At 37.1% G+C, this 26,068-nt stretch overlaps 1 protein-coding gene across 9 annotated transcripts in view; it reads left to right on the forward strand.

The window, feature by feature from the left end:
* Window positions 1-26,068, forward strand: part of RABGAP1 (RAB GTPase activating protein 1) — a 175,409-nt gene that overhangs the window by 50,625 nt on the left and 98,716 nt on the right. For 5 of the 9 annotated variants that reach the window (XM_021927168.2, XM_021927166.2, XM_021927171.2 and 2 more), the window contains 8 exons: window positions 3,787-4,021; window positions 5,809-6,013; window positions 8,880-9,054; window positions 9,638-9,795; window positions 15,942-16,052; window positions 16,440-16,506; window positions 17,175-17,277; window positions 18,469-18,659. In XM_021927168.2, coding sequence (XP_021782860.1) covers window positions 3,787-4,021; window positions 5,809-6,013; window positions 8,880-9,054; window positions 9,638-9,795; window positions 15,942-16,052; window positions 16,440-16,506; window positions 17,175-17,277; window positions 18,469-18,659 — 1,245 coding nt within the window. Of the gene's footprint in view, window positions 1-3,786; window positions 4,072-5,808; window positions 6,014-8,879; window positions 9,055-9,637; window positions 9,796-11,977; window positions 12,139-15,941; window positions 16,053-16,439; window positions 16,507-17,174; window positions 17,278-18,468; window positions 18,660-26,068 lie in introns of those variants that run through there. The other 4 variants (XM_009188135.4, XM_003911255.5, XM_021927172.2 and 1 more) reach the window with 3 other exon arrangements.

A 26,068-nucleotide genomic window follows, 5' to 3' on the forward strand; every position in this document is an offset into this window, starting at 1 on the left:
AGTCCTTTTATCATAATGAATCATTCATATTAGAAAATAAATGAACTGTGTAAGTTCCTAGCCCAGTGGTTCTCAAACTTTGTTACATGTGAACGTCTCATGGGGTGCAGAATATAGATTCTTGGGGCCCATGCACAGAGGTTTTTCTTGGATGAAGTCAAGGGATTTGCATTTTCAAAAAGTACCATATGTATTTTAATGCATATGTGGACCGTCTGGTAAATACTATGTTGGCATCGTACTTTGGGATTTTGATTTGAGGCAGTGTTTCTCAGTGATTCTGTGTATCAGAATCATCTGTGGAGGTTTTTTGTTTGTTTGTTTGTTTGTTTGAGATAGAGTCTCACTCTGTCGCCCAGACTGGGGTGCAGTGGTGCGATCTTGGCTCACTGCAACCTCCGCTCCCCCAGGTTCAACGATTCTCCTCTTTAACTCTTTAAGCCTCCTGAGTAGTTGGGACTACAGGTGCATGCCACAATGCCTGGCTGACTTTTGTATTTTTTAGTGAAGACAGGGTTGTGCCATGTTGGCCAGACTGGTCTAGAACTCCTGGCCTCAAGTAATCTGCCTGCCTCGGCCTCTCCAAGTGCTGGGATTATAGGTTTGAGCCACTGCACCCAGCAAAAAACCAACTTTTTAAAGCAGAACTTCTGAAAAAAGATTAATATGTATTAATGTTGACTGTGTGACAGATACCATACTAGATATTACATGCTTTTGTTCATTTCATATTACCTAGTAATACTGATAATTTTTTTGGATAGTGATGGTCAAAAATCATTAACCTAAGATTGTTTCTCAGAGTGCAGTTCCTAGACTAGCAGCATCACTGTGATCTGGAAATTTTTTAGAAATTCAAATTATTGAGTACCACCCCAGACTTACTTAATTGGAAACTCAGGTAGGGCCCAACAGTCTGTTTCAACAAGCTCTCCTGGTGATTCTGATGCATGTCAAAGTTTCAGAACCTTGAAAGGCACTGCTGAATGTTTCCCAGCTTGGTTTAGACAAAATTAGTTGACTGTCTTAAAAATAAAAAATAACTTAATTGATTAAAGTATATTGGCCGGGCATAGTGGCTCACGACTGTAATCCCAGCACTTTGGGAAGCCAAGGTGGGTGGATCACTTGAGGTCAGGAGTTCAAGACCAGCCTGGCCAACATGACGAAACCCCGTCTCTACTAAAAATACAAAAACTAGCTGGGTGTGTTGGCACGCGCCTGTAATCCCAACTACTTGGGATGTTGAGGCAGAAGAATCAGCTGAACCTGGGAGGCAGAGGTTGCACTAAGCCGAGATTGTGTCACTGCACTCCAGCCTGGGCAACACACAGAGCAAGACTGTGCCTCAAAAAAAAAAAAAAAAAAGTATGTGTACTATACTGTCACAGGTAGTAATTTGGAATTGCATTGAAGGTTCACAAACCATCTAACATGATAATTGTTGAGTATTGTATTTGATAAGATTATTCAAGGCATTTGTTAGGTTACTATCTTTAAACCACTCTTAAAACTATTTTGTGTGTGTACATTACTTTTTCCTAGTTTTTAAGGAAGAGTTAAGGACATTGAAGACAGTTCTTATGTTTATAAAATTTATAAAGTAGGGAAGAATGCAAGATAAACATGTATAAACACAAGGCAAATATATAAACATGTTTTATTTTAGGGTTAGCTACATTTCTGTGATTGGTAAATATGTTACAACGTAGGCAGCCTATCCCAACAGAAAACTTGGGTTTATTCATAAGCCAAAGAGCAAAACAGTACTTCATAGCACGTATTATGTCTTTCTTCAATTACAGTTGCATTCCCAATTGTAGTTACTAATTGCTTCAACAGGGAATCTAATATCTTCTCTCATCTGCTTTTGGGAAGCTATATAACTCTACTCCTATATTTCTCCCTACCCTTAGAAAAGTTAGTTTAGGTTCACTTGGGCTGTCTTTTGCTTACTGCAGGTGATACAGTATTTCATCTCCAGTTTTGAAAAGAGGCTAATTGGATCTAAGCTTTAGTTTGATTTTTAGGTGCTTTAAGAACTTTTTAAGCTGGTCATGGTGGCACTGCCTGTAGTCACAGTTACTTGGGAGGCTGATGTGGGAGGATCACTTGAGCCCAGGAGTTCAAGTCCACCCTGGGCAACATAGTGATATGGTGTCTCTTTTAAAAAAAAGTTTTTGCGACAGAGTTTTGCTTTGTCACCCAGACTGGAATGCGGTGGCGTGATCTGAGGTCACTGCAGCCTCAACTCCACGGGCTCCAGCGATCCTCCCACCTCAGCCTCCCAGTAGCTGGGACCACAGGCACATGCTACCACGCATGGCTAATTTTTGTATTTTTGGTAGAGATGGGGTTTCACCATGTTGCCCAGGCTGGTCTCGAACTCCTGAGGTCAAGCAGTCTGCCCACCTCAGCCTCTCAAAGTGCTGGGATTATAGGCGTGAGCCACTGTGCCCATTAAAAAAAAAAAAAGAAAAAAAACCCAACTTTTTAAAGCTGAACTTCTGAGAAAAGAAATTCAGTTGCACTTGTGTATGTGTAGAATCTGATTTAACAAAGGGTTAAAATTACTCAGCCCACTTGTACTTCCATTAGCAATAACTCCAAACATGAAATGAAATTCACAGAAACAGAAATTGTCATTGAAGCCAAGAAAGAGGTCTTTATTTCTAAGGCAAAAGTACTTGAAGTGTTGGAATTTCCTTGGGAGAATGTCAGCAAAAAAAGACTTGTCTTTTTCTCAATTATAATTTGCAGCACAAGAGACTTGAGGTTTATGGAATTATGAAAGCCCGAATCAATAAAAATACTTGAATTGGATTTCTTGGTAGCCCAGAGATACCTACCTCTGTTATTGGAATTTTGCTTCCTAGCCTCTGTGTTAATTTTGCTAGGGTAGGCCTCATTCTCTTAGCCCTGACGAATTTAACTTTTTGTTAGATTTTAGTCTTCAGAAAGCCTCCTAAATCAGGGCTCCCTCTCTTTTCCCATGACTTCATTTTTCTATCTCAGTTTTTTTTTGTTAATTTTTTTAGTATTTCTTAAGCATTTAGTGACAACACTGTGTTGTGTCACTTGTGGTTTTCCTTGGCATTGACCAGTCTCCACTTGATTTTGCACTTACTTGCTTCCTTGTTGAGGAACTAGTAATAACCCATCATGACTCCATAAAGTTACTTGATATTGAAATAGAGTGCTTTTATTTCTCAGGACTATTTTGTATGTTCATGTCAGCTTTACTCAAGTGTTTCAGAACTTTCAGAACTTGTTCATATCATGTAAGTCTTCCTCAGAAATACAAGAGACTTGCATATGACAGAAGTGGTAAAATACCTGTGAAAATATATTGCCTAATATGTATGTTTCTGTTGATATCTTTTGGAAGCAAGCACGTTTTCCCTTTTTCCTTAAGGGCTAGAGGAGACACTAAGATGTTCTTCTTAAAAGCATTATTTCTTATCAGACAAAATTATAAATCTTTTAATTATTGTTAGTTTAGGACACAGTAAAATACTTTAATAACATTGGCAGGCTATCGCATGTATTTCTGGGTATTAGTCTCAAGTTCACTATGTACTTTTTCATGAAAAACTATATAAATTGAGAGAGCAGCTGCGCCCTTGTTTGTTGCAGATCTTGATTTATTCTATTTTTTAAAAAAATTCAGAAGATATCTTTGTATCAAAAGAAATGCTAATGATTTTCTTTGGAATGTGGACCCATTTTAATCAGTACTGGCTAATCTTTCTCACTTTGCTGATTGCATGTATTTGTGACCCTTAGATTGTAGGGAATGGAAGTGAACAGCAGCTGCAAAAAGAGCTAGCAGATGTACTGATGGATCCTCCAATGGACGACCAGCCAGGGGAAAAGGAGCCTGTGAAAAGGTCACAACTGGATGGTGAAGGAGATGGGCCTCTTTCTGATCAGCTCTCCGCTTCATCCACCATTAACCCTGTGCCATTAGTAGGGCTCCAAAAACCAGAGATGAGCCTGCCAGTGAAACCTGGACAAGGAGGTTAGGATTGCTGCATTGCTTGCGTAACTGAAGGTTATTGTTTTTAATATGTGAGTGTCCACCCTGTACTAGGTTTTATTTAGAACAGGCAAAAACCATTGTCTACATTCTCTAGAATCTCTAAATTCTAAATCTAAAGGGATGTGAGAGGAGTAAAAATATATATACCATTCTGATTTCCTTTTAAATGTATTTCAGTTGTACCAAGGAAAGAGAAAATATAACTAAAGGAAACAGAGGGAATCTTTTTTTTTTCCCCCCCAGAATGCTTAAAGACTTTTCAAAGAAAGAAGGAATATGAGTACAATATTTGAGAAATGGAGGGATAATTCTGGGTGAACAGATGTTTGCTCCAGACCTGTATAGCTCTATAGGAGCAGTTGCCAAGTTGAAAAAGGAAGACTAGAGCATGGGGCAGAAAGACATAGTATGGGAGGAGAAGGACAACTTAAAGGCTCATTTGGAAAAGCAAGGTGTTAAAAGTATAGATGTTATTGGGAAAGGAACGCCAAAGAGATTGAGAGAACATAATGAAGTGGCTAAGATGATGAATAAGAGAAATAACTGTAACAGTGCAGGTCAGAAAGATGACAATTAGGCCAGGCGTGGTGGCTCACCCCTGTAATCCCAGCACGTTGGGAGGCCGAGGCAGGCGGATCACAAGGTCAGGAGATCAGGACCATCCTGGCCAACATGGTGAAACCCTGTCTCTATTAAAATACAAAAAATTAGCCAGGTGTGGTGGTGCGCACCTGTAGTCACAGCTACTTGGGAGGCTGAGGCAGGGGCATTGTTTGAAACCAGGAGGCAGAGGTTGCAATGAGCCGAGATTGTCCCACTGCACTTCAGCCTGGCGACAGAGTGAGACTCTGTCTCAAAAAAAAAAAAAAAAAAAAGACAATCAGAGATAGGAGTTTTCAGAGTGAAAAAATACTAAATGTATATTTGACCTAAATGTAAATTACAAAGTCAAAACAAATTAGAAGAGGCAGAAAAGTGAATAAAATCTAAATCTGATTGAGACTGACTTTAATAGCACTATATTTTGAGTATCCTTTGTCTGAAATGCTTGGGACCAGAAGTGTTTCAGATTTCAGATGTTTTTGGATTTTGAAATATGCATATAATTGCCTGCTGAGCACCCCAAATCCAATAATTAGAAATCTGAAATTCCCCAAATAGTATTTATTTTAAGTGTCATGTAGGTGCTCAAAAGGTTTTGAAATTTGAAACATTTCATATTTCAGAGTTTTGAATTTAGGATACTCAACCTGTACCTAAAAATCTTGGTGTTTCTGACAGAGTTCTAGTGTGAGATTTCTGGCTTTCATGGGCATTTCTTTTAGGGTATGGCATATTATCTCATTAATACTTAATTTTTTTTAATTTTTTTATTTTATTTTTTTTGAGACGGAGTCTCGCTCTGTCACCCAGGCTGGAGTGCAGTGGCGCGATCTCGGCTTACTGCAAGCTCCGCCTCCCGGGTTCACGCCATTCTCCTGCCTCAGCCTCCTAAGTAGCTGGGACTACAGGCGCCCGCCACCGCGCCCGGCTAATTTTTTTGTACTTTTAGTAGAGACAGGGTTTCACTGTGGTCTCGATCTCCTGACCTTGTGATCCGCCCGCCTCGGCCTCCCAAAGTGCTGGGATTACAGGCGTGAGCCACCGCGCCCGGCGTAATACTTAATTTTAGACCCTAAATGTTACTTGCAGATTTTTACTTGCTAATCATATCAACAAAATATCAAAGTGAAAATAATCACTTCCTTATTCTTTGTTTCTTTCAGATTCTGAAGCTTCAAGTCCTTTCACACCAGTGGCTGATGAGGACAGTGTAGTTTTCAGTAAACTGACTTACTTAGGCTGTGCCTCAGTAAATGCTCCCAGGAGTGAAGTGGAAGCCTTAAGGATGATGTCCATCTTAAGAAGCCAGTGTCAGATTTCACTAAATGTTACCCTTTCAGTGCCAAATGTATCTGAAGGAATTGTGAGGTGAGACTGGTTTATTGAAATATTTTAGTATTTACATCAGATCTCTGACCTGTTGCTTTAGAAAGAAGCAATAGTGAATACAATACATATTAATACTTACTTTACTTGTGTAATGTTTCATTTACCTGACACTCATGTTATGTCTTCCAAGGACTGTAACCTTTGTGAAAAATGGTCACTTATTTGTAATAGTTTTTCATCCTCTTCCTAGTCATGTGTAGTACATTAGACTTTCAATGTTTTGGGGATAAATGAAATACATTGACACGAGTCAGCCTAAAAGATTATATTTTCCATGTTCCTTTGATGAAAATACAAGCTTGACACATTAGTTCAAAATGGAGTTTCATGCTGAGTTTGAAAGTTACAAAAATTTATTGTTAAATATTAACTATACCAGTACACCCCTTAATTTTTATGATGAGAAAACTGGCCAGGTGCAGTGGTTCATGCCTGTAATCCCAGCACTTTGAGAGGCTGAGAGGGGTTGATCACTTAAGTTCAGGGGTTCGAGACCAGCCTGGGCAACATGGTGAAACCCTGTCTCTACAAAACATAAAAAAATTAGCCAGGCATGGTCGCACGCACCTGTACTTCCAGCTACTCAGGAGCCTGAAATGGGAGGATCACCTGAGCCTGGGAGTTGAAGGCTGCAGTGAGCTGTGATCATGCCACTTCACTCCAGACTGAGTGACAAAGTGAGACCCTCTCTCAACAAAACAAAAGGAAAAAAAGATGAAAAAACTGAGGCACAGAGAAGCCTCTAGAAATGGCTGTTTATACTAATAGAACAAATAACAATTGCAGATAGCTAACCAGATGTCTGTATCAACCAGCTAAATATACAGTTGCTCAATAAGTCAGACGAGTGCAGCTAAAATAAATTTTTTTCTGCTGTTACCAAAGATTCATGCTTATTTAAATTACCACATAAAATAGCCTTAATTCTACTCTACCACTAATAAATACAGTTAACATCTTGGCTTATTAAGATCTTTGCATATTGGTATGTGTATATGTCTATGTATGTGTGAATATACCTGCATATATATACGTACGTAATTATACAACTGTTAGAATCAACTTTTTTTGAACAACAGTGGAACTGTCCATACCATCTTGTACTTAGTTTTTTATCATAAACCTCTTTTCATGCCAGTAAATATGATTAAAAATTTTAATTTATGATGGCACATTAATGGGTTATACATAAATAACCCATCTCTTATATTAGACATCTTAAGGTTTTTATCTTTCAGAGAAAAAAGCATGACTAATGATAGCTAATTTTAATTATACGGGAATATCAGTGTTTTAGAAATAGGTATCTTTGAGCTCAATCTTTTTAGACTTCTGTTGATTTCCTTAGGATAAATTCCTAGAAGTAAACTTAATGAGTTTGTCTGTTTTTATTGCTTCTGATAACATTGCCAACTAGCCATCTAGAAATATTGATCCAGTTTATACTTTTATCAGCAGTATATAGAGTGTCCATTTCTCAGTATCCTCAGAAGTATTTTGGACTTTCATGGTGACAGAGTAATAGCTGTCTGTTGATTGTAGTAAAATAATCTGTATATGTAATTTTTCCCCTGAAGTATTTAAAGAACTATTTCACAAAGACTCACAAATTCTATTTATTAATGATAAACTATTAATAAAATTTGTTTAGCATTCATTTCTAAATGTTTCTTAGTCAATACTCATTCCTCTAACTGGAGTTATACTTTAATATATTTTTAATTTTATAAAAAAAGTTAGAAAGCTAGTTGGTCTTACCCCACATTTTCAGAGTTTTCATGAAAGTGCTTTCAAACTTGCATTAGATCTTCTTCCTAGGTATTTCCGTGATGAGCAAGGCCTTCTAGGCTTTCCCCATTAATGGCTCTACCCACGTAGCGTTGAAATTGCGTAGTTTCTTTTTAGACCTTTCATAGTTGTGCCTTAGTGCCCTGAATAGAGTCTGGAATGTTTTAGGTATCACATAAATATTCGTTGAATAAGTAGATTTTTGAATGAATGCTATCCCTTTGATTTTTTACTGAATGGCATTCTTTTGCTTTTATTCATGATTTTTTTTTTGAGTTAGCATTTTGTATAATCTCTGTCTTTATTTTTCATGAATAAAAAAAAAACATGTTTCAGTCTGAGAAAAAACATCAGTTTTTTGTTTTTTTATTTTTTCATAGCAGATTAGGTCGTTTTTAAAGGAGATAATTAGAAACTCAGCTTCGCCAGGTGCGGTGGCCCACGCCTATAATACCAGCACTTTGGGAGGCCTAGGCGGGCAGATCACCTGAGGTCAGAAGATTGAGACCATCTGGCTAACATGCCCCGTCTCTACTAAAAATACAAAAAATAGCCAGGCATGGTGGCACATCCCTGTAATCCCAGCTACTTGGGAGGCTGAGGCAGGAGAATCGCTTGAACCCAGGAGGTAGAGGTTGCGGTGAGCCAAGATCGCGCCATTGCACTCCAGCCTGGGCAACAAGAGCGAAACTCCATCTCAAAAAAAAAAAAAAAAAACAGAGGCGCAGCTTCAGTGTATTTTGGTAGGCTAATTTACGTGTTAATCTTGTCTTTAGTTTGTTGCAGACTATATAAGAAATGTGCTTATTCATATTTTTTATACCTTTCTGTTTGCCTCCCTAAAACATGATACCATATAGTTTTTACTACTATGGAATTATGTAATCAATAGCTTCCAGAATTCACATAGGACTTACTTATTAAAATGTAACGTTAATATTAGCATACCAAATATATGATCTTCTTACTAGAAAGGATGAGTGTCACATTTTAATATAAACGTAGTGCAGATTGTTCATAATTCGTCTAATATCTCTATATCTTTTTCTCTGAACAGACTCTTAGATCCTCAGACAAACACTGAAATAGCAAACTACCCTATCTACAAAATCCTCTTCTGTGTCAGAGGGCATGATGGAACTCCTGAGAGTGACTGTTTTGCTTTCACTGAAAGTCATTACAATGCAGAGCTCTTCAGAATACACGTCTTCCGGTGTGAAATACAAGAAGCTGTAAGTCCTCAAGAGAAAACTCTCTGCAAATGAAACTTCACCAGTGCTCTCACTAGGTTGAAGTGATTATGGTATTTATTATGGTCACTTATGAGCCAGATGAAGTTCTCTGCTAGTGTTTTAGTGATTCTAGCCTGATGGGCCGACATATAAATTAACTAAAAATTCGATTAACCAGAACTTTGTTGTTACTACTAAGAATGTCAGAGGAGACCTGTTGGCTACTTTTGATTGGGTTAAGTAAGCATTCTGGTTCTAACGTTGTCAGATTTGCAAACCATTCTTTTAAATCAGAACTTGTTAGGACTGTTTTCATTGTAATATCTTCAGATAGTTTCTAACAATTTAGGAAATGATTTTTAATTGGATTTATAGTGCTTACAACCATTTCTTTTTTAAAACCCCTTGTCTGACCACTTTCAGTGTTGCTTGCTTTATAGGCCTAACAAATTAGGTAATTTACCAAAAGAAATAAGTGGGATAAAGATAATCATTGCCTTCCAGAGTAGGTAACCTTTCATCCTTAATAAAAGTATTTTATATCTTTTGATAACAGCCCATTTCCTAACATGTCTGGTTGTAGGTAAGCCGGATACTTTACAGTTTTGCCACTGCCTTCCGCCGTTCTGCCAAGCAGACCCCACTTTCAGCCACTGCTGCACCCCAGACTCCTGACAGTGACATCTTTACCTTCTCTGTGTCTTTAGAAATAAAAGAAGATGATGGTAAAGGTTATTTTAGGTAGGGAATCTTATTTTATTCATGTATTAACATGCTGTGGTTCAGGGGAAATTCTAGGTCAGATTATAACTTTCATACCATAAAATGATTGCTTTTAAAGGGAGGGCTTTTAAAAAAATGTGGGTGATAAAGGAAAATAAATACATAAATTTAACAGAGGCAAAGTTTGAAGAATTTTAAAGCAATTTTAAAAAATTGTCATTTGGGGAACATGTTACTACCTTCTTTTAATCAGATACCAAGTGGCTAACTGCTCATAAAAATATGGCCAAAGCGCTGGGCGCTGTGGCTCATGCCTGTAATCCCAGCACTTTGGGTGGCTAAGGTGGGCAGATCACCTGAGGTCGGGAGTTTGAGACCAGCCTGACCAACATGGAGAAACCTTATCTCTACTAAGAATACAAAATTAGCCGGGCGTGGTGACAGGTGCCTGTAATCTCAGCTACTCAGGAGGCTGAGGCAGGAGAATTGCTTGAACCTGGGAGGCAGAGGTTGTTGTAGTGAGCAGAGATCCTGCCATTGCACTCCAGCCTGGGCAACAAGAACGAAACTCCATCTCAAAAAAAAAAAATATATATATATATATGTGTGTGTGTATGTGTATAAACACACACATATGTATATATACACATATGTATATATACACGTGTATATACACATACACACACACGTGTATATATGTGTGTATATATGTATATACGTGTGTGTATATATGTATATATATGGCCAAAGCTTAGCTGGATTTGTAGTTATATTTGTTTCGCTGATTGTATTTGCTTGTTTTAGTTGGTTGATTTACTTGTATTAGTAATCGAAAAATCTTAAGCATTTTCAAGTCAGGTTTTCCCAGTAAAGTTATCTGCATACATTGGAAGGGGAGAAATAAGGTCTGTATCTGAAGTCTAATCTTCTGTAGGGTTAGAAGCACTGATTTTAATTTTTAAATGTAATGATAATTCTTTGAGTGGTGGAAAAAAACATGGAATAGAAGTCAAAACTTAGCTTTAGTTTAATTGTTGTTACTATTAACAGTGTCCCCATTTCCAAGTTTCTTTACATCTGTCAATAATTTCCTCATTTATTAAATGAGGTGGCTAGACTCTAAAACCCTCTCTCACTTTAAAATTTTGTGGTTGCAAGATGACTTGATTTTTAAAAAATTATAGCCCATGTCACAAAATGATTGTATTATAATCAATAATTGCATGTCTGTTTCCTCCATGACTACTTCATTAAATTGGTAAAATGAAGTTATATAAAATTATGAATATTTCTAATATTTTGCTTTTAAATTAAGAAGCACAGTGATTGGTTTATTAGACTATTTATTAGAAAAACTGATAATTCTTAGTCTCTCTTCAGACTTTGGAATTGTCATGCCATCTGGTGGCGAATTTAGTGTACAGTTCAGCTTAAACTTTGAGGAGTAAAGTATGAGGCATTGTGCTCTGTGCTTTCTAATTATATACATTTCTATTCTCTCTCTTTTTTTTTTTTTTGAGGTACGCCTCAATGCTGTTGCTCAGGCTGGAGTGCAGTGGTACAAACATGACTCACTGCAGCCTCAACCTTCTGGTCTCAAGCAGTCCTCCCACCTCACCCTCCTGAGTAGCAGGGACCATGGATGCACACCACTATGTCTGGCTACTTTTTTAAAAAAATTTTTCTAGAGATGGCGTCTTGCCACGTTGCCCAGGTTGGTCTTGAACTCCTGGGCTCAAGTGATAGTCTCGGCTTGTCCAAGTGTTGGGATTACAGGCATGAGCCACCATTCCTGGTCATTTCTATTCTCAAAGCAATGCTGTGAGATAGTCCTTCCTGCAGTGTACCTTCGTGCCCTGCAAAGTGGAAATTATTATCTGTATAATTTTAAGTAGTTTTTTACCTTGTTAAGCAACCTTTAAACTAAATATTTTTTCTTTCTTTTTTTTTTGAGACAGCCTCTCTCTGTCACCAAGACTGGAATGCAGTGGCACGATCACGGTTCACTGCAACCTCCGTCTCCCGGGTTCAAGCAATTCTCGTGCCTCAGCCTCCTGAGTAGCTGGGATCACACGCGCCTGCCACCATGCCCGGCTAATTTTTTGTATTTTTTAGTAGAGACAGGGTTTCGCCGTGTTGGCCAGGCTGGTCTCAAACTCCCAGCCTCAAGTGATCCATTTACCTTGGCCTCCCAAAGTGCTGGGATTACAGGCATGTTTCACCACGCCTGGCCTTTTTTTCTTTATTGAAAATATTTATGTAATTTTGGTCTGTAAATTCTAATTATTAAATAGGAAAGATTAAGATCCCTCAGAAGTATCAGTAGAACTTCTCTTCCTTCTGAAATCAGGCATATTCAAGGTAGAATGATCATAAACATCTTTGTTCTGTTTACCCTCATACTGACAAAGTGCTATTACAGAAAATCCCTAGATGGTCAAATTTGCTTTTCACGTTTGTTAGGACTTTGTTTTCCTTTTGCTACATGACTTTACTGAATTTCTGGTTTATAATAAATACTGTTGTGTTAACTTAAATTTCATTTTTTTTTTTGAGACCGTTTCGCTCTGTCGCCCAGGCTGGAGGGCAGTGGTGCGATCTTGGCTCACTGCAACCTCCGCCTCCCGGGTTCAAGCAATTCTCCTGCCTCAGCCTCCCAAGTAGTTGGGATTACAGGCGCCTCCCACCACACCCGGCTAATTTTTGTACTTTTTAGTAGAGATGGGGTTTCACCATATTGGCCGGGTTGGAACTTAAATATATTATTTCAGTATAATGATCAATGTACCTAAATATATTAGGTTAAATATGTTTAGGTATAATAATAATTGTATGTTATGCATATAAATTATATAGTAGTTGTATAATTATTATGCTATTATATAATTTTATAAAACCTATTATTTACTTACTATTATACCTAAATATTTTTACCTAAATATTATACCTAAATAATAATTATGCCGAAATAATTATTATACCTAAATGTATTAGGTTAACGCAACAGTACTTTAGATGTATGAAATCATAGCAAAATATACCTTGGTTTGTCAGATTTAAATTTGTCAAATGCAGTTCCTCTTATCCAGTCATTCTGTAATATGTATGGGAATTTATCTGCAGAAATAATCATTGAGGTTTTCAAAGAATTATTAACATGAATGTTCTTCAACGTATTGTGTATAATATTAATAGCAAATTTTAAAAGTAGAAATTAAATGTTGAATAGAGTAGTAAAACATGTTGGTTCATGGATATTACTTATCCCGTGTCCAACTCATATTTGTGTGTAACACAACACAAGATTTACTATGGTTTTACTTTAACATAAATACAGACAAAGTGTGATAAGAATAATGCTCTTCTCATTTCTGAAAAAGTCTAATTTTTAAATTATTAGTATTATTATTATTTTTTGAGACGGAGTTTTGCTCTTGTTGCTCAGGCTGGAGTGCATTGGTGCGATCTTGGCTCACTGCAACCTCCTTCTCCCGGGTTCAAGCAATTCTCCTGCTTCAACCTCCCGAGTAGCTAGGATTATAGGTACCTGCTGCCACGCCTACCTACTTTTTGTACTTTTAGTACAGACAAGGTTTCACCATGTTGGCCAGGCTGGTCTCAAACTCCTAACTTCAGGTGATCCACCCACCTCAGCCTCCCAAATTGCTGGGATTACAGGCATGAGCCACTGCGCCTGGCCAATTTTTAAATTTAATTATAATTGGAAACCTGCTTCTCCATTTTGCCCATGGGAAAACTGAGCATTTGTTTGTTTGTTGAGATAGGGTCTCACACTTTTTTTTCTTTTTGAGATGGAGTCTCTCTTTCTCACCCACGCTGGAGTGCAGTGGCGCAGTCTCAGCTCACGGCAACCTCTGCCTCCCAGGTTCAAGTGATTCTCCTGCCTCAGCCTCCCAGGTAGCTGGGATTACAGACATGTGCTGCGATGCCCGGCTAATTTTTGTGTTTTTAGTAGAGACAGGGTTTTACTATTTGGCCAGGCTGGTCTTGAACTCCTGACCTCAAATGATCCACCCACCTCAGCCTCCCAAAGTGCTGGGATTCCAAGCATGAGCCACCGTGCCTGACCTAAATTGAGCATTTTCATTCAATGCACCATTCAAAACACTTCTTTTTTTGTTTTACTTAATCCACTTACCATCCTCCTGAGATAAATTGGGTAGTTTATATTGTGCTTATTTATAGGTAAACCCAGGGAAATTAAGCCTGGACTTCAGTTTCTTATTTTATACAATAGAAATTAAATACTAAATTCTCAGCTTGGATACATTCAATGATGTAGTTATTAGACCAGAAATATAATCTAGGACCCTGGCATTCAGTGAGGTGCACACCCGCTGATTACACTCTCCATTCTGCTTCATGTTACTGTAGCCCTGTAGATTCCGGACACCAAAGACAACTTTCTATCTGTTGTTGTTTTAAACTACTAAACAATGAGATTATATTTACTTGAGCATCCAGAGAACATAGAGACCAGTGTATCTATTAGCAGTTGAAAATTGAGACCCTTCCATTTCAGAGTTGTGAAAACTCTGTCACAAATATTTAACAGTTTGGTATGCAAAGATTTTCTTTGAACATTTTTGTCATTTTTAGACTTCTTTGCTAAGGTTCTTTGATTTTCTAATGGAAGTATTCAAAAATGTTCTTGAATTAGTATAAATAGTAATAAAGTGCAGAAGGGCTTCAAATTAGTATTTGTTTAGGGCTACCTTTAATTTTGAGTAGGTATTCAGAGCTTTCATCTAGCCATTTACGGTAGCTACTAATGGTTCTATTGCCATTATCTTAAAGTTGTACAGAAATAAGATACAATTTAGATTTTTTGCATATTGACTGATGGCCACAGACATTTACCTTTGAGAACAATGAGCTAGAGAAAGTGGTATGTGGGAGAATAGGGGATTATTTTGTTAAACTGTCATTTTAAGAACTTTGCTGTGGTTCGCATCGGTAATCACAGCACTTGGGGAGGCCGAGGTGGGAGGTTTGCTTGAGCCCATGAGTTTGAGACCAGCCTGGGCAACATAGCAAGACCCATCTCTACAAAAAATTAAAAAATTAACCAGGCATAGCGGCGTGTAGCTGTAATCCTCGGTATCCTGGAGGTTGAGGCAGGAAGATAGCTTGAGCCCAGGAGTTTGAGGCTGTAGTGAACTATGAGATTGTGCCAGTGTACTGCAGCCTGGGCAACAGATCAAGATCCTGTCTCAAAAAAAGAAAAAGAATATTTTTACCTTTTTAATTAAGCTGATGTTTATTAACTTTATCACTAGTTAGTATTTTATAATTATTATACTGGTTTATAATAAAGATAACAGTGCTTAAGGGAAGTGTTGGGCAACAGCTTATTATTGGCCATATCTTCCTCATTTCTATTACTTTTTAAAGATAACTTTTTTTGAAACTCAAAAGATCTATGATTAAGTATGTTTTTCTTCATGATATATTTAAGCAAAGAAGGTGATAATAATTTATCTGTAAAACCCAGTTATAAATATAAAGGAAAGAATACTTACTTTTTTTGAGTTCTGTATGTCAGATGCCATGCAAGATGTTTTACAGCAACAAAAGAGAGAAAATTGAGATTGTTTTAGGGGACGTAGGAGTGATTTTTCTAGCTTTATAAATGCTTTAGTGGTTTACCTGCAAATATCAAATGGTATTTTCTTTTTTTTTTTTTTTGAGATGTAGTCTCACTCTGTCACCCATGCTGGAGTGCAGTGACGAAATTTCGGCTCAGTGCAACCTCTCCCTCCCTGGTTCAAGTGATTCTCCTGCCTCAGCCTCCTGAATAGCTGGGACTATAGGCCTGTGCCACCACACTCAGCTTATTTTTATATTTTTAGTAGAGATGGGGTTTCACCATGTTGCTCAGGCTGGTCTCAAACTCCTGACCTCAAGTGATCCACTCACCTCAGCCTCCTAAAGTTTTGGGATTACAGGTGTAAGCCATCATGCCCAGCCTCAAATGATATTTTCACATCAAGAGGCATACAATGATTTTTTTCTTTTTTGTTATTATTTGCAAACCAGGCACAGAAAAGAATCAGAGATTTGAGGTCTTTGTTTAAAAAAAATGGTTCTAGTATGTGACAAGAAAATGCTTTGCAAAATTAATGAAACATGTTGGTCTACAGTGCAGTTCCCAAAGATAAGGACAGACAATGCTTTAAACTACGCCAAGGAATTGATAAGAAGATTGTCATCTATGTGCAGCAAACAACTAATAAAGAACTTGCCATTGAAAGGTAAGCATTTTTAGTAAGTTTAGCTTAAATATAAATTTTGACTTTTATCAATCTAATGGCATAGTTTTACACTGTATTAAAAAATGTATTTTCAAAGTATTTTGTTCCCTAGGATATTATTTTGTTTACTGAAGTCAGTGCTTCATTACTTTGAAATAGCTACTAGAAATCATCAGCTAATATGCTCTTTTCAAGTATGTGGTAATAAAAGGCAAACAGAATTAGCTTATCTTGAAGCAAGGATTATTATTTTAGCAACACAAATGTATTGATAATTCTAATGTGTCCTCTTTTCTATCGGCAAGAATTTGTTTTTAAAGTGGCCTAATTTAAACGTTCTTTTGTGTTATCTTTTTTCTTAAATTTATGTCAGTTCTTTTTTTGCAGGTGTTTTGGTCTTCTCCTTAGTCCAGGAAAAGATGTACGAAATAGTGACATGCACTTACTAGATTTGGTAAGAATTTATTTTTGCTAGAAAGTTACATACTATTTCCTCAGTAAAGGTTGTTTCATTTTTTCTCATCTGAATCTAATGTTAAAACATGTTTATGAAGGTGATCTTTTAAGCTATAAAACAATATACAAAGATAAGGTAACTTCCTTTTTCCTGACTAGCTATTTACAAGTCTGACTTCGGATAAGCCTTGGTCTGTTAACTGTGGTGATGATAAAATTCTTGTTTAAATATTTGAGTACGGTTGATGTGGTAATCAAAAGAGAAAATTTATTGAAGAATTATTTATAGACTCTCATGTATCCTTACCAATAGTAGGAGTTATTAGTATTATTCCCATTATCTGAAAATCTTTATTTTCAGAACTTAAAATTATATGGTGATAATTCACTTGAAAGAAGAATCCAGCATCAGCTTTAGGTTGTGGATTTTCTTAACGTGTATACAATTTGATATGTTTCATAAGCATTTACATATAACTTCAGGACAGTTGCATAAATAATTGCCACATTTTTTTACCATACGTGTAATCATTCACATACACTTATCTGATCCTCCTCCATATTCTTATATTTTTGCAGCTTCTGGTTTTTAAAGGCAGCAAGACAGGGGTTAACTGTTGTTCACTCACTTTGGCATTCAGATTTATCTTTACTCTTTTTTTCTAGGAATCTATGGGCAAAAGTTCAGATGGAAAGTCCTATGTTATTACTGGGAGCTGGAATCCAAAATCCCCACATTTTCAAGTTGTAAATGAAGAAACTCCTAAAGGTGATACTATTTGTTGACATCATGAACAGAAATTTTAGTCTCAAGAAGATACGCAAAACTAAGGACCACTTCTTTAACCAATATCCAGTGTTTACCTAATTCTGGTGAAACCAAAGAATTTGAATAGTTCTTCAGTTTATTATTAAATTTGATCTATAAGCAAAGTGTCACTTTTTCCCACTTTTCCATCCTTTTTTTCATTTTTTGCTTCCCCTTTTTCTTTTCTTTCTTTCTATTTATATGCTTATTTACTTACAGACTTCTAGGTTTTATTTTTGTACAGAGGTAATCCATGCAATAAATGGTTAAAAATTTCAAAGGATTTACAGGGAAAAGTGAGTCTACCACAGTCCCCACGGCTCCGTCCCAAAGGAATCACTGTTAGCAGTTTCTTGTGTAGGTTTTCAAATACTCTATGCCATAAAGTATCTGGAAGATATTTCATATGCTCTTTGAATGACATTTAATAGCTGCATATTATCCCATTCTGAAAGTGTAATTTGCTTAATAAATGCCTCTTATTGAGCATTTTCCCCCCTTCAATTTTTTGTTATTAATAGCAGTATAAATAAATAGTTAAAGGATATAAGCAGACCATTCAAATACCATTGTTAACCAAGTTTAAAACTTGAGAAGTCTCAGTGTTGATGAGGGTGCCATAAAGAAGTCATATGCCACTTGTGCAGAAAAATCTGACAGTACAGTGGGTTTTTTTTTGTTTGTTTTTGTTTTGTTGAGACAGAATCTCACTCTGTCACCCAGGCTGGAATGCTGTGGCGCAGTCTTGACTCACTGTGGCCTCTACTTCCCGGGTTTAAGTGATTTTCCTACCTCAGCCTCCCAAGTAGCTGGGACTGCAGGCATGTGCCACCACACCTGGCTAATTTTTATATTTTTAGTAGAGACGATGTTTCGCCATGTTGGCCAGGCTGGTCTCATGGGCTCTAGTGATCTGCCTATCTGCCTGCCTTGGTCTCCCGATGACAGTACAGTTTTAAAAGTTTTACAGTATATACTACTGTCAGTTACTTTAAAATAATTCTCAGTGTGGAATTTTTTTTTGAAACCAGTTATTTGTCTAATTATTTACATGTTTAGTTGATACTTAAGGTATCTTGAAAGTTTATAATGAAATAGCTTTTATGGAATCTTATGAGCAAATACATTTGTGTTTCTGATTTACCTCTTCAGCCTCTCTCTTTCTTTGTTTAGATAAAGTCCTGTTTATGACCACAGCTGTAGATTTGGTAATAACAGAAGTACAGGAGCCTGTTCGATTTCTCCTGGAGACAAAAGTCCGTGTTTGCTCACCTAATGAAAGATTATTCTGGCCCTTCAGCAAACGTAGTACTACTGAAAATTTCTTTTTGAAACTAAAACAGGTACTGTACTTTTCTATTAATATAGAAGGGGGAATAAGAAGGGAGAAATCACTTCTGAGACTGATTTCTAAGCTCTCAGATCTTTAAACAGTCATGTGTATTTTAAGAGGAAAAATTATATTTTTCGTATTTTCCCACCTGTTTATTATTTTCATTACTCTTCGTTTCTTCCCAAAGATCCGCATTTCCATTTGGTCTCATTTTCTTTCAACCCGAAGAACAGCATTTCTTTTAGTGTAGATCTGCTAAAGATGTATTCTCTTAAACTTCTCTAGGTGAAAATGTCTTTTTTTGGCTTTCATCCCAGTAGGATATTTTCACTGGATAGGATTCTGGTTGACTTTTTTTTCTTTAAAGATGTCATTCCTATTCTTCCAGCTTTCATTTTTATTGTTGTTGTTGTTTGTTTGTTTGTTTGTTTTTGAGACAAAGTCTTGCTCTGTCACCATCCAGGCTGGAGTGCAGTGGCGCAATCTTGGCTCACTGCAACCTCCGCCTCCTGAGTTCAAGTGATTTTCCTGCCTCAACCTCCAGAGTAGCTGGGACTACAAGTGGGTGCCAGCATGCCCGGCTAATTTTTGTGTGTGTGTGTTTTTAGTAGAGATAGGGTTTCACCATGTTGGCCAGGCTGGTCTCGAACTCCTCACCTCAGGTGATCTGCCCACCTCGACCTTCCAAAGACCTGGGATTATAGATGTGAGCCACCTTGCGCAGCCAGCCCTTCCATTGTTTTTGATGAGAAGTCAGCGTTCATTTATGTTACTGTTCCTCTAGGTATAATGTGTCATTTTCTTCTTGCTGCTTTTAAGATTATTTATCTTTGGTTTTCAGATGTTTAACTGTGACATGATTAGGTATAGTTTTCTTTCGGTTTATCCTGCTTGGGATTTGTTGGGGTTCTTGCATTTTTAAATTTATGCTTTTTTAATTTTTTTTTTTTTTTTAAACCAGATTTGGGGGAAATCTGGCCCATTATTTCTTTTTTTTTTTTTTTTTTTTTTTTTTTTTGAGACGGAGTCTGGCTCTGTGGCCCAGGCTGGAGTGCAGTGGCCGGATCTCAGCTCACTGCAAGCTCCGCCTCCCGGGTTTATGCCATTCTCCTGCCTCAGCCTCCGGAGTAGCTGGGACCACAGGCGCCTGCCACCTCACCCGGCTAGTTTTTTTTTTGTATTTTTTAGTAGAGACGGGGTTTCACCGTGTTAGCCAGGATGGTCTCGATCTCCTGACCTTGTGATCCGCCCGTCTCAGCCTCCCAAAGTGCTGGGATTACAGGCTTGAGCCACCGCGCCCGGCTCCATTATTTCTTAAACTTTTTTTTCTGCCCATCTCTCTTCTCTTTGATTCTGGGATTGTAATTATCTATATTTAGAGCTTTTGATATCTCTGAGGCTCTATTTTTTCCCAGTCTTTTTTTCTGTGTTTTCTTCAGATGGGATACTTTCTATTAATATGTCTTAAAGTTCGCTGATTTTTATCAACTTCTAATCTGTTAGTCATTCAATGAATTTTTAAAACATTTTCTGTATTTTTTGTTTTTAAAATGTCTGTGTGGTTCTTTTATTATCTCTGTTTTCTCTTGATTTCCTATTTGTTCTTTTATACTGAGCAGATTTTCTTTTAAATCCTTAAGCATAATTAACAGTGCAGCCGCTTTAGAATTTTGCCTGCTAATTTTCATGTATGATGATGCATATTTTTGTTTCTTTGTAATTTTGGATTACATGTTAAACATCTTAAGTGATACATTGTAGAGACTGTATTCTGTTACTTTCTTTTGAAGAGTCTTGATTTTTTTTTTTTTTTTTAAATTGTGCAGTTAACTTGATCAAAGTTAAACTTCATACTTTGTCTTTCCTGTGGGTGGGTAGCAGCTAAAATCTCTGTTCCATTCTTTTATTCTTTTTTGGCCCCCCGTTATTCTTTTTTTTTTTTTTTTTTTGAAGCAGAGTCTCACTCTGTAGCCCAGGCTGGAGTGCAGTGCGGGATCTCAGCTCACTGCAAGCTCCGCCTCCCAGGTTCACACCATTCTCCTGCCTCAGCCTCCCGAGTAGCTGGGACTACAGGTGCCCGCCACCTCGCCCGGCTAATTTTTTGTATTTTTTAGTAGAGACGGGGTTTCACCGTGTTAGCCAGGATGGTCTCGATCTCCTGACCTCGTGATCCGCCCGTCTCGGCCTCCCAAAGTGCTGGGATTACAGGCTTGAAACAGCGCGCCCGGCCCGGCCTGCAGTTATTCTACCACCTACTGCTTCCATTTTTTACTTTCCTTTGTAGCAAAACTCCTTGGAAGATATCAAGGTCACCACTGATTTAAATTGCTAATCTGAGTCCTCATCTTGACCTGTCTGTAGCATTTGCTATAGATGGTTACTTTCTTTTCGTTAAAGCTCCTCTTTCTCTTAGTTTTCAGGACATCTTAAACTTAACATGTCCAAAAAGATTCATTATCTCATCTCCATCTAATCACTTCTCACCAGCTAGAGTACAATAATCCTCATCTGAGTCATCATTTATAGCAATAGCCTTTTTTTTTTTCTTTCTTAAAATACTGATGGGGTTTTGCCATGTTGCCCAGCCTGGTCTTGACCTCTTGGGCTCAAGAAGTCTGCCTACCTCAGCCTCCCAAAGTGCTGGGATTACACTACATGAGCCACCACACCTGGCCTAGCAGTAGCCTCTTTACCCATCACATTATTTCTATCTTTGTCCCCTCATGATTTCTTTTCAACATAATAGTAGCCTAAGGTCAGATCTTACCACTTGACTGCATCAAACCCTCCAGCCTTGTTTTACTCAATAAAAGCCAAAGTTTTACTCAGTAAAAGCCGAAGTGCTGGGATTACAGGCTTGAGCCACCGCACCTGACCTTATTTTTTACTTAGTAGAGATGGGGTTTCACTATGTTGGCCAGGCTGGTCTCGAACTCCTGACCTCATGATCCGCCTGCCTCGGCCTCCCAAAGTGATGGGATTACAGGTGGGAGCCACCGTGCCTGGCCCTATTTTTTATATTTTTAGCCAGAACTTTTACATACTGATATGCCATGTAACATACTTTTATATTGTTAATTATCTGCTTTGCATATTAGAGTCCTCCACTAAGGAGAGATTCTTAATCTGTCTTACTCACTGATTTATGCCAAGTACCTGGAACATAGTAATTCTCAGTAAATATATGTTGAATTGATTTTATTTACATGCAACTTCTGTTTTCTATTATATAAAATTAAAGTGTTGTATGTGGGACTTACTTGAATATACTTTTCCATATTACATTTTTTTATTTTGATAGCAAGAATTTTGACTCCAGTGTACCCAAGTTAGCCCTATTGGGTATATTTAGAAAAAGGAAATAAGCAGAGCAGGCATAGACACTTCTTTCCAGTGTTGTCCTAAGAGACAGAAAGTAAGCCTGAGTTCCAGCACTGTTCTTCCAGCTCTTCATTGTAGCAGGAGTAGAGGATTATTAGCACGGGGTCATCATCTAGAATTTGAATTTGAAGTCAGAGCACATGGATTTTTCTGCTAGCTTGTTAACTTTGAGCAAGTTCCCTCAACTCTCTGAGTCTCAGTTTACTAAATTGTAAATTGTCAGCATAATAGAATCTTCCTTATAGTGTTAAAAACTGTACAACATGCTTAGAATAGTTCCCAGTACATAGTAAGTTCTCCCTACACATTTGCTGTTATTATTGAGAGGAATTATACAACCTCTGTGGGATACCAAATTAATAAAAAAGCGCTAAGTCTTGAAATCAGAATAGCATTGATGATTTAGATGGAGGGCGAGCCCCGGGAGAAGAATGCATCAGAAATTAAACCAGTTTACAAATATAACTTTGAAAATTTAGAGATTAAGAGAGAATGATCTTTAAAAGTTTCTAGATGGTCTGTAATCCCAGCCTTTGGGAGGCCAAGGATCCCAAAGGATCCCTTTGGGCGGATCGCCTGAGGTTGGGAGTTCGAAACCAGCCTGACCAATATGGAGAAACCCCGTCTCTACCAAAAATACAAAATTAACCAGGCCTGGTGGCGCATGCCTGTAATCCCAGCTACTTGGGAGGCTGAGGCAGGAGAATTGCTTGAACCCAGGAGGCAGAGGTTGCAGTGAGCCGAGATCATGCCATCGCACTCCAGCCTGGGCAATGAGCAAAACTCCATCAAAAAAAAAAAAAGTTTCTAGATGGTAAATACAAATTAGTTGTATACATATTTTTTATTTTATATATATATATATATTTTTTTTTTTTTACTAGCCTGAGAATAGTCGTATAATACTTTTTAGTAAAAAGTTTTATGTAAAAATAGCTCTGTTTAATTAGCGTTCTAACCCTTTAATCTCATTTTAGTGAACATAAATAAGATTCCCCTGATCTTGCATTTCCTTTGACATCTAATGTTATACAACCTTGGAATCAAAGGCTGCATGGGTTTACAAGGTTCTGTGGTTGAGTGTAGAAGAATATATCTTTCTATGGAAACAAATTTATTTAATTTTTTAAAATTTATTTTTTATTTTTAGCAACCATAATCAGAGCTGCATGTTAATTCAATGTAAAACTTTAAAAATATTCTCATATAGTATGTTATTCAAATAATAACATAACTTCTATTAATAACTTCTTAATTTTTTTTTAGTTAGGCTAAAAAATGACTTGACAGGGTAAACTAGGCAAAAACATACCTGAGACTCAGCCTAAGAGACTGCTCTGGACTCTTTGTTAAGGCTATAAACTAAACTTAAGCCATGTTTTCACTATTTTCTTTTCAAAAAGCAGAAGTGTGTATGTGGAAGCTGGGGGAAGAGCAGGAAATTCCTTATGACAATCTTTTATTTTTCTCCTTATTGGGATAAGTCTTTGTGTTTGTGTGGGGGTTTAGGGGGAGTGCTAGGGAGTGGGAAAGGAGAGGTAGAATGGGAAGAATTTGAACAACTTTTCGCTGTCTTAATAAACTAAATTTATTTATTCCCTCTTTTACATTCATGGCATTAAAAAGTAATTGAGGTTCAACTGTGACCATCACTGTCTTGGCTACTTCACTTTTTAAAATCTGATATAGTTTTCAGAGTGATTCAATGAGGATAACTAGTATTTTCACTTTATAGACGAGGAAACTGAGATCCAAAGATACTTAGCAGTAGATTTTATGGGATGTTATATGAACAAAATATGTATCTAAGCCTTTTAAAAGTCTCAGCCAGGACACTCTCCAGAGAAACAAGCTACTTTTGTCCTTTCATCTCTAACTCTAAGAGTATTTTTAGGATTTACTGAAATTAAGCGTAATTTAAAATTTTAACCATTTTCAGTTCTCCTTAGACTGAAAAGGAAATAGTGATATGGAGCAAATTTTAAGAATATGCAACATACAGCATTTCTGGTTTTTTGCTGCCAGTGTGGGAAAACAGTATGTAAATGCTTTTTAAGACGTGTTTAAAAATTGATTCTTTTTCCTTTCATTAAAATTATCTGGTGACTCAGCAACTCCTTTTTATCCTGGACGCCTTCCCATCTGTGAGACTGTTATATTAAGATAGCATCATATTAGAGAAGAAACTAAAAATTAGTAGAGACAAGAGGATTGCTTTTTTAGACTTAAATTTTCTTATACTACTTACTGAAAGAGCAAGAAAATGACCTAATGAATAGATTTTCCAGTAGTGACGTAAGGCGAACAGAAGACCAATTAAACATTCTTAGAACTATAGAATAATATAATTTTTATTGCCAATTAAACTGTAGGGGTCTTAAAATCTTTCATAAAATTACTGTTTTATAAATGAAGAAGCTGATATCTGAAAGACTAAGTGGTATGGCCAAGGTTGTACAGATAATTAGTATAACTATAACTGGATACCCAGGCCTCTTAGTTTAATTTGCTGAGAGTGTATGTATGTGGCACACAACTACACCTCTCAAGATAAAAATATCCAAATGCTTTCTACTCCATTGCTAAATTGAGAGGTGTGTGATATTAGGTTGTTCCAGTATTTCTGATGGGAAGTGTGATCACTTAATAAAGGTGGTGACCACTAGATCTCTCCTTTGTAAAACAGGGTTTTTCTTGACATTTAGCAAGTAATCTTTGGGGGTGACACTTTGGCAACTTCCAAATATCCTGTTCCTCAACAAAGTCTTTTTTGTTTTTTTTCCTTCACTTTGTCGCCCAGCCTGGAGTGCAGTGTCAAAAGCACGGCTCGCTACAGCCTTGACCTCCTGGGCTCAAGTGGTCCTCCTGCATCAACCTCCCAAGTAGCTGGGATCAAGGTGCACCACTAAGGCTGGCTAATTTTTTAATTTTTTGGAGAGATGGAGTTTCACCATGTTGCCCAGGCTGGTCTCAAACTGGAGTTCAAATGATACTCCCACCTCAGCCTCCCAAAGTGCTGAAATTATAGGCATGAGCCACTATGCCCAGTCAATAACTAATTAACTAATATTTTTAGTATCCGTTGGTGATACTTGCCTGAATCAGTTGAGTTCATTCACACGTTTTCAATAATAATTTGATATTACAGGATTTTCTTCTTTTTAAAATATTTATATGCATATATTTTATTTATAGTAACAGTAAATAATTTATTTGCCTTATCTTCATCAAAATCTAAAAAAGTCAGGCACGGTGGCTCATGCCTATAATCGCAGCACTTTGGGAGGCTGAGGCAGGTGGATCACCTGAGGTCAGGAGTTCAAGACCAGCCTGACCAACCTCTCTCTATTGAAAATACAAAATTAGCTGGGTGTGGTGGTGAACATCTGTAATCCCAGCTACTCAGGAGGCTGAGGCAGGAGAATCGCTTAAACCTGGGAAGCAGAAGTTGCAGTGAGCCGGGATCGCACCATTGCACTCCAGCCTGGGCAACAAGAGTGAAACTCCATCTCAAAAAAAGAAAGAAAAACAAAACAAAACAAAAAAGTATTGCAGTTAGTGATAGAATTATTGGATGAAATTTAAGATTTTATAGAACTTCTTTTTGTCCTTTGAATGTGTTTCAGTAAGATTATAAAATGGTTGCTATTTAAAAATCACTGGGAATAATTTTTTTATTGTGGTTCTGTTACCATTTAACATATAATTAGGTTCATTTGTTTCCATTTATTTTAGTTTAGGGGCTTGGGATTTTTTTTTTCTTTTTGTTTTTTTGAATATGTAAAATACTTATAAATGTCATAATTATGTAGAAATGTGTACTTGAAATCTGCTTCCATTTGTATCTCCTTACCCCCATACCCATAGATAACAATTATTATGGTTTATGGTTTATTATCCCGATTTTATTTTTGTGAAGATAAAATTCTATATATTTTTAACTTCCTTCTAAAATAAAAGTATACATTGCTTTTTAAACTTAATATATCCTGGAGATCATTCCACATCAGTACTTAGAGATTTCCTCATTTGCGTTTT

This window comes from Papio anubis, chromosome 13 (genome assembly GCF_008728515.1).
Source record: "Papio anubis isolate 15944 chromosome 13, Panubis1.0, whole genome shotgun sequence".
NCBI lineage: Eukaryota > Metazoa > Chordata > Mammalia > Primates > Cercopithecidae > Papio > Papio anubis.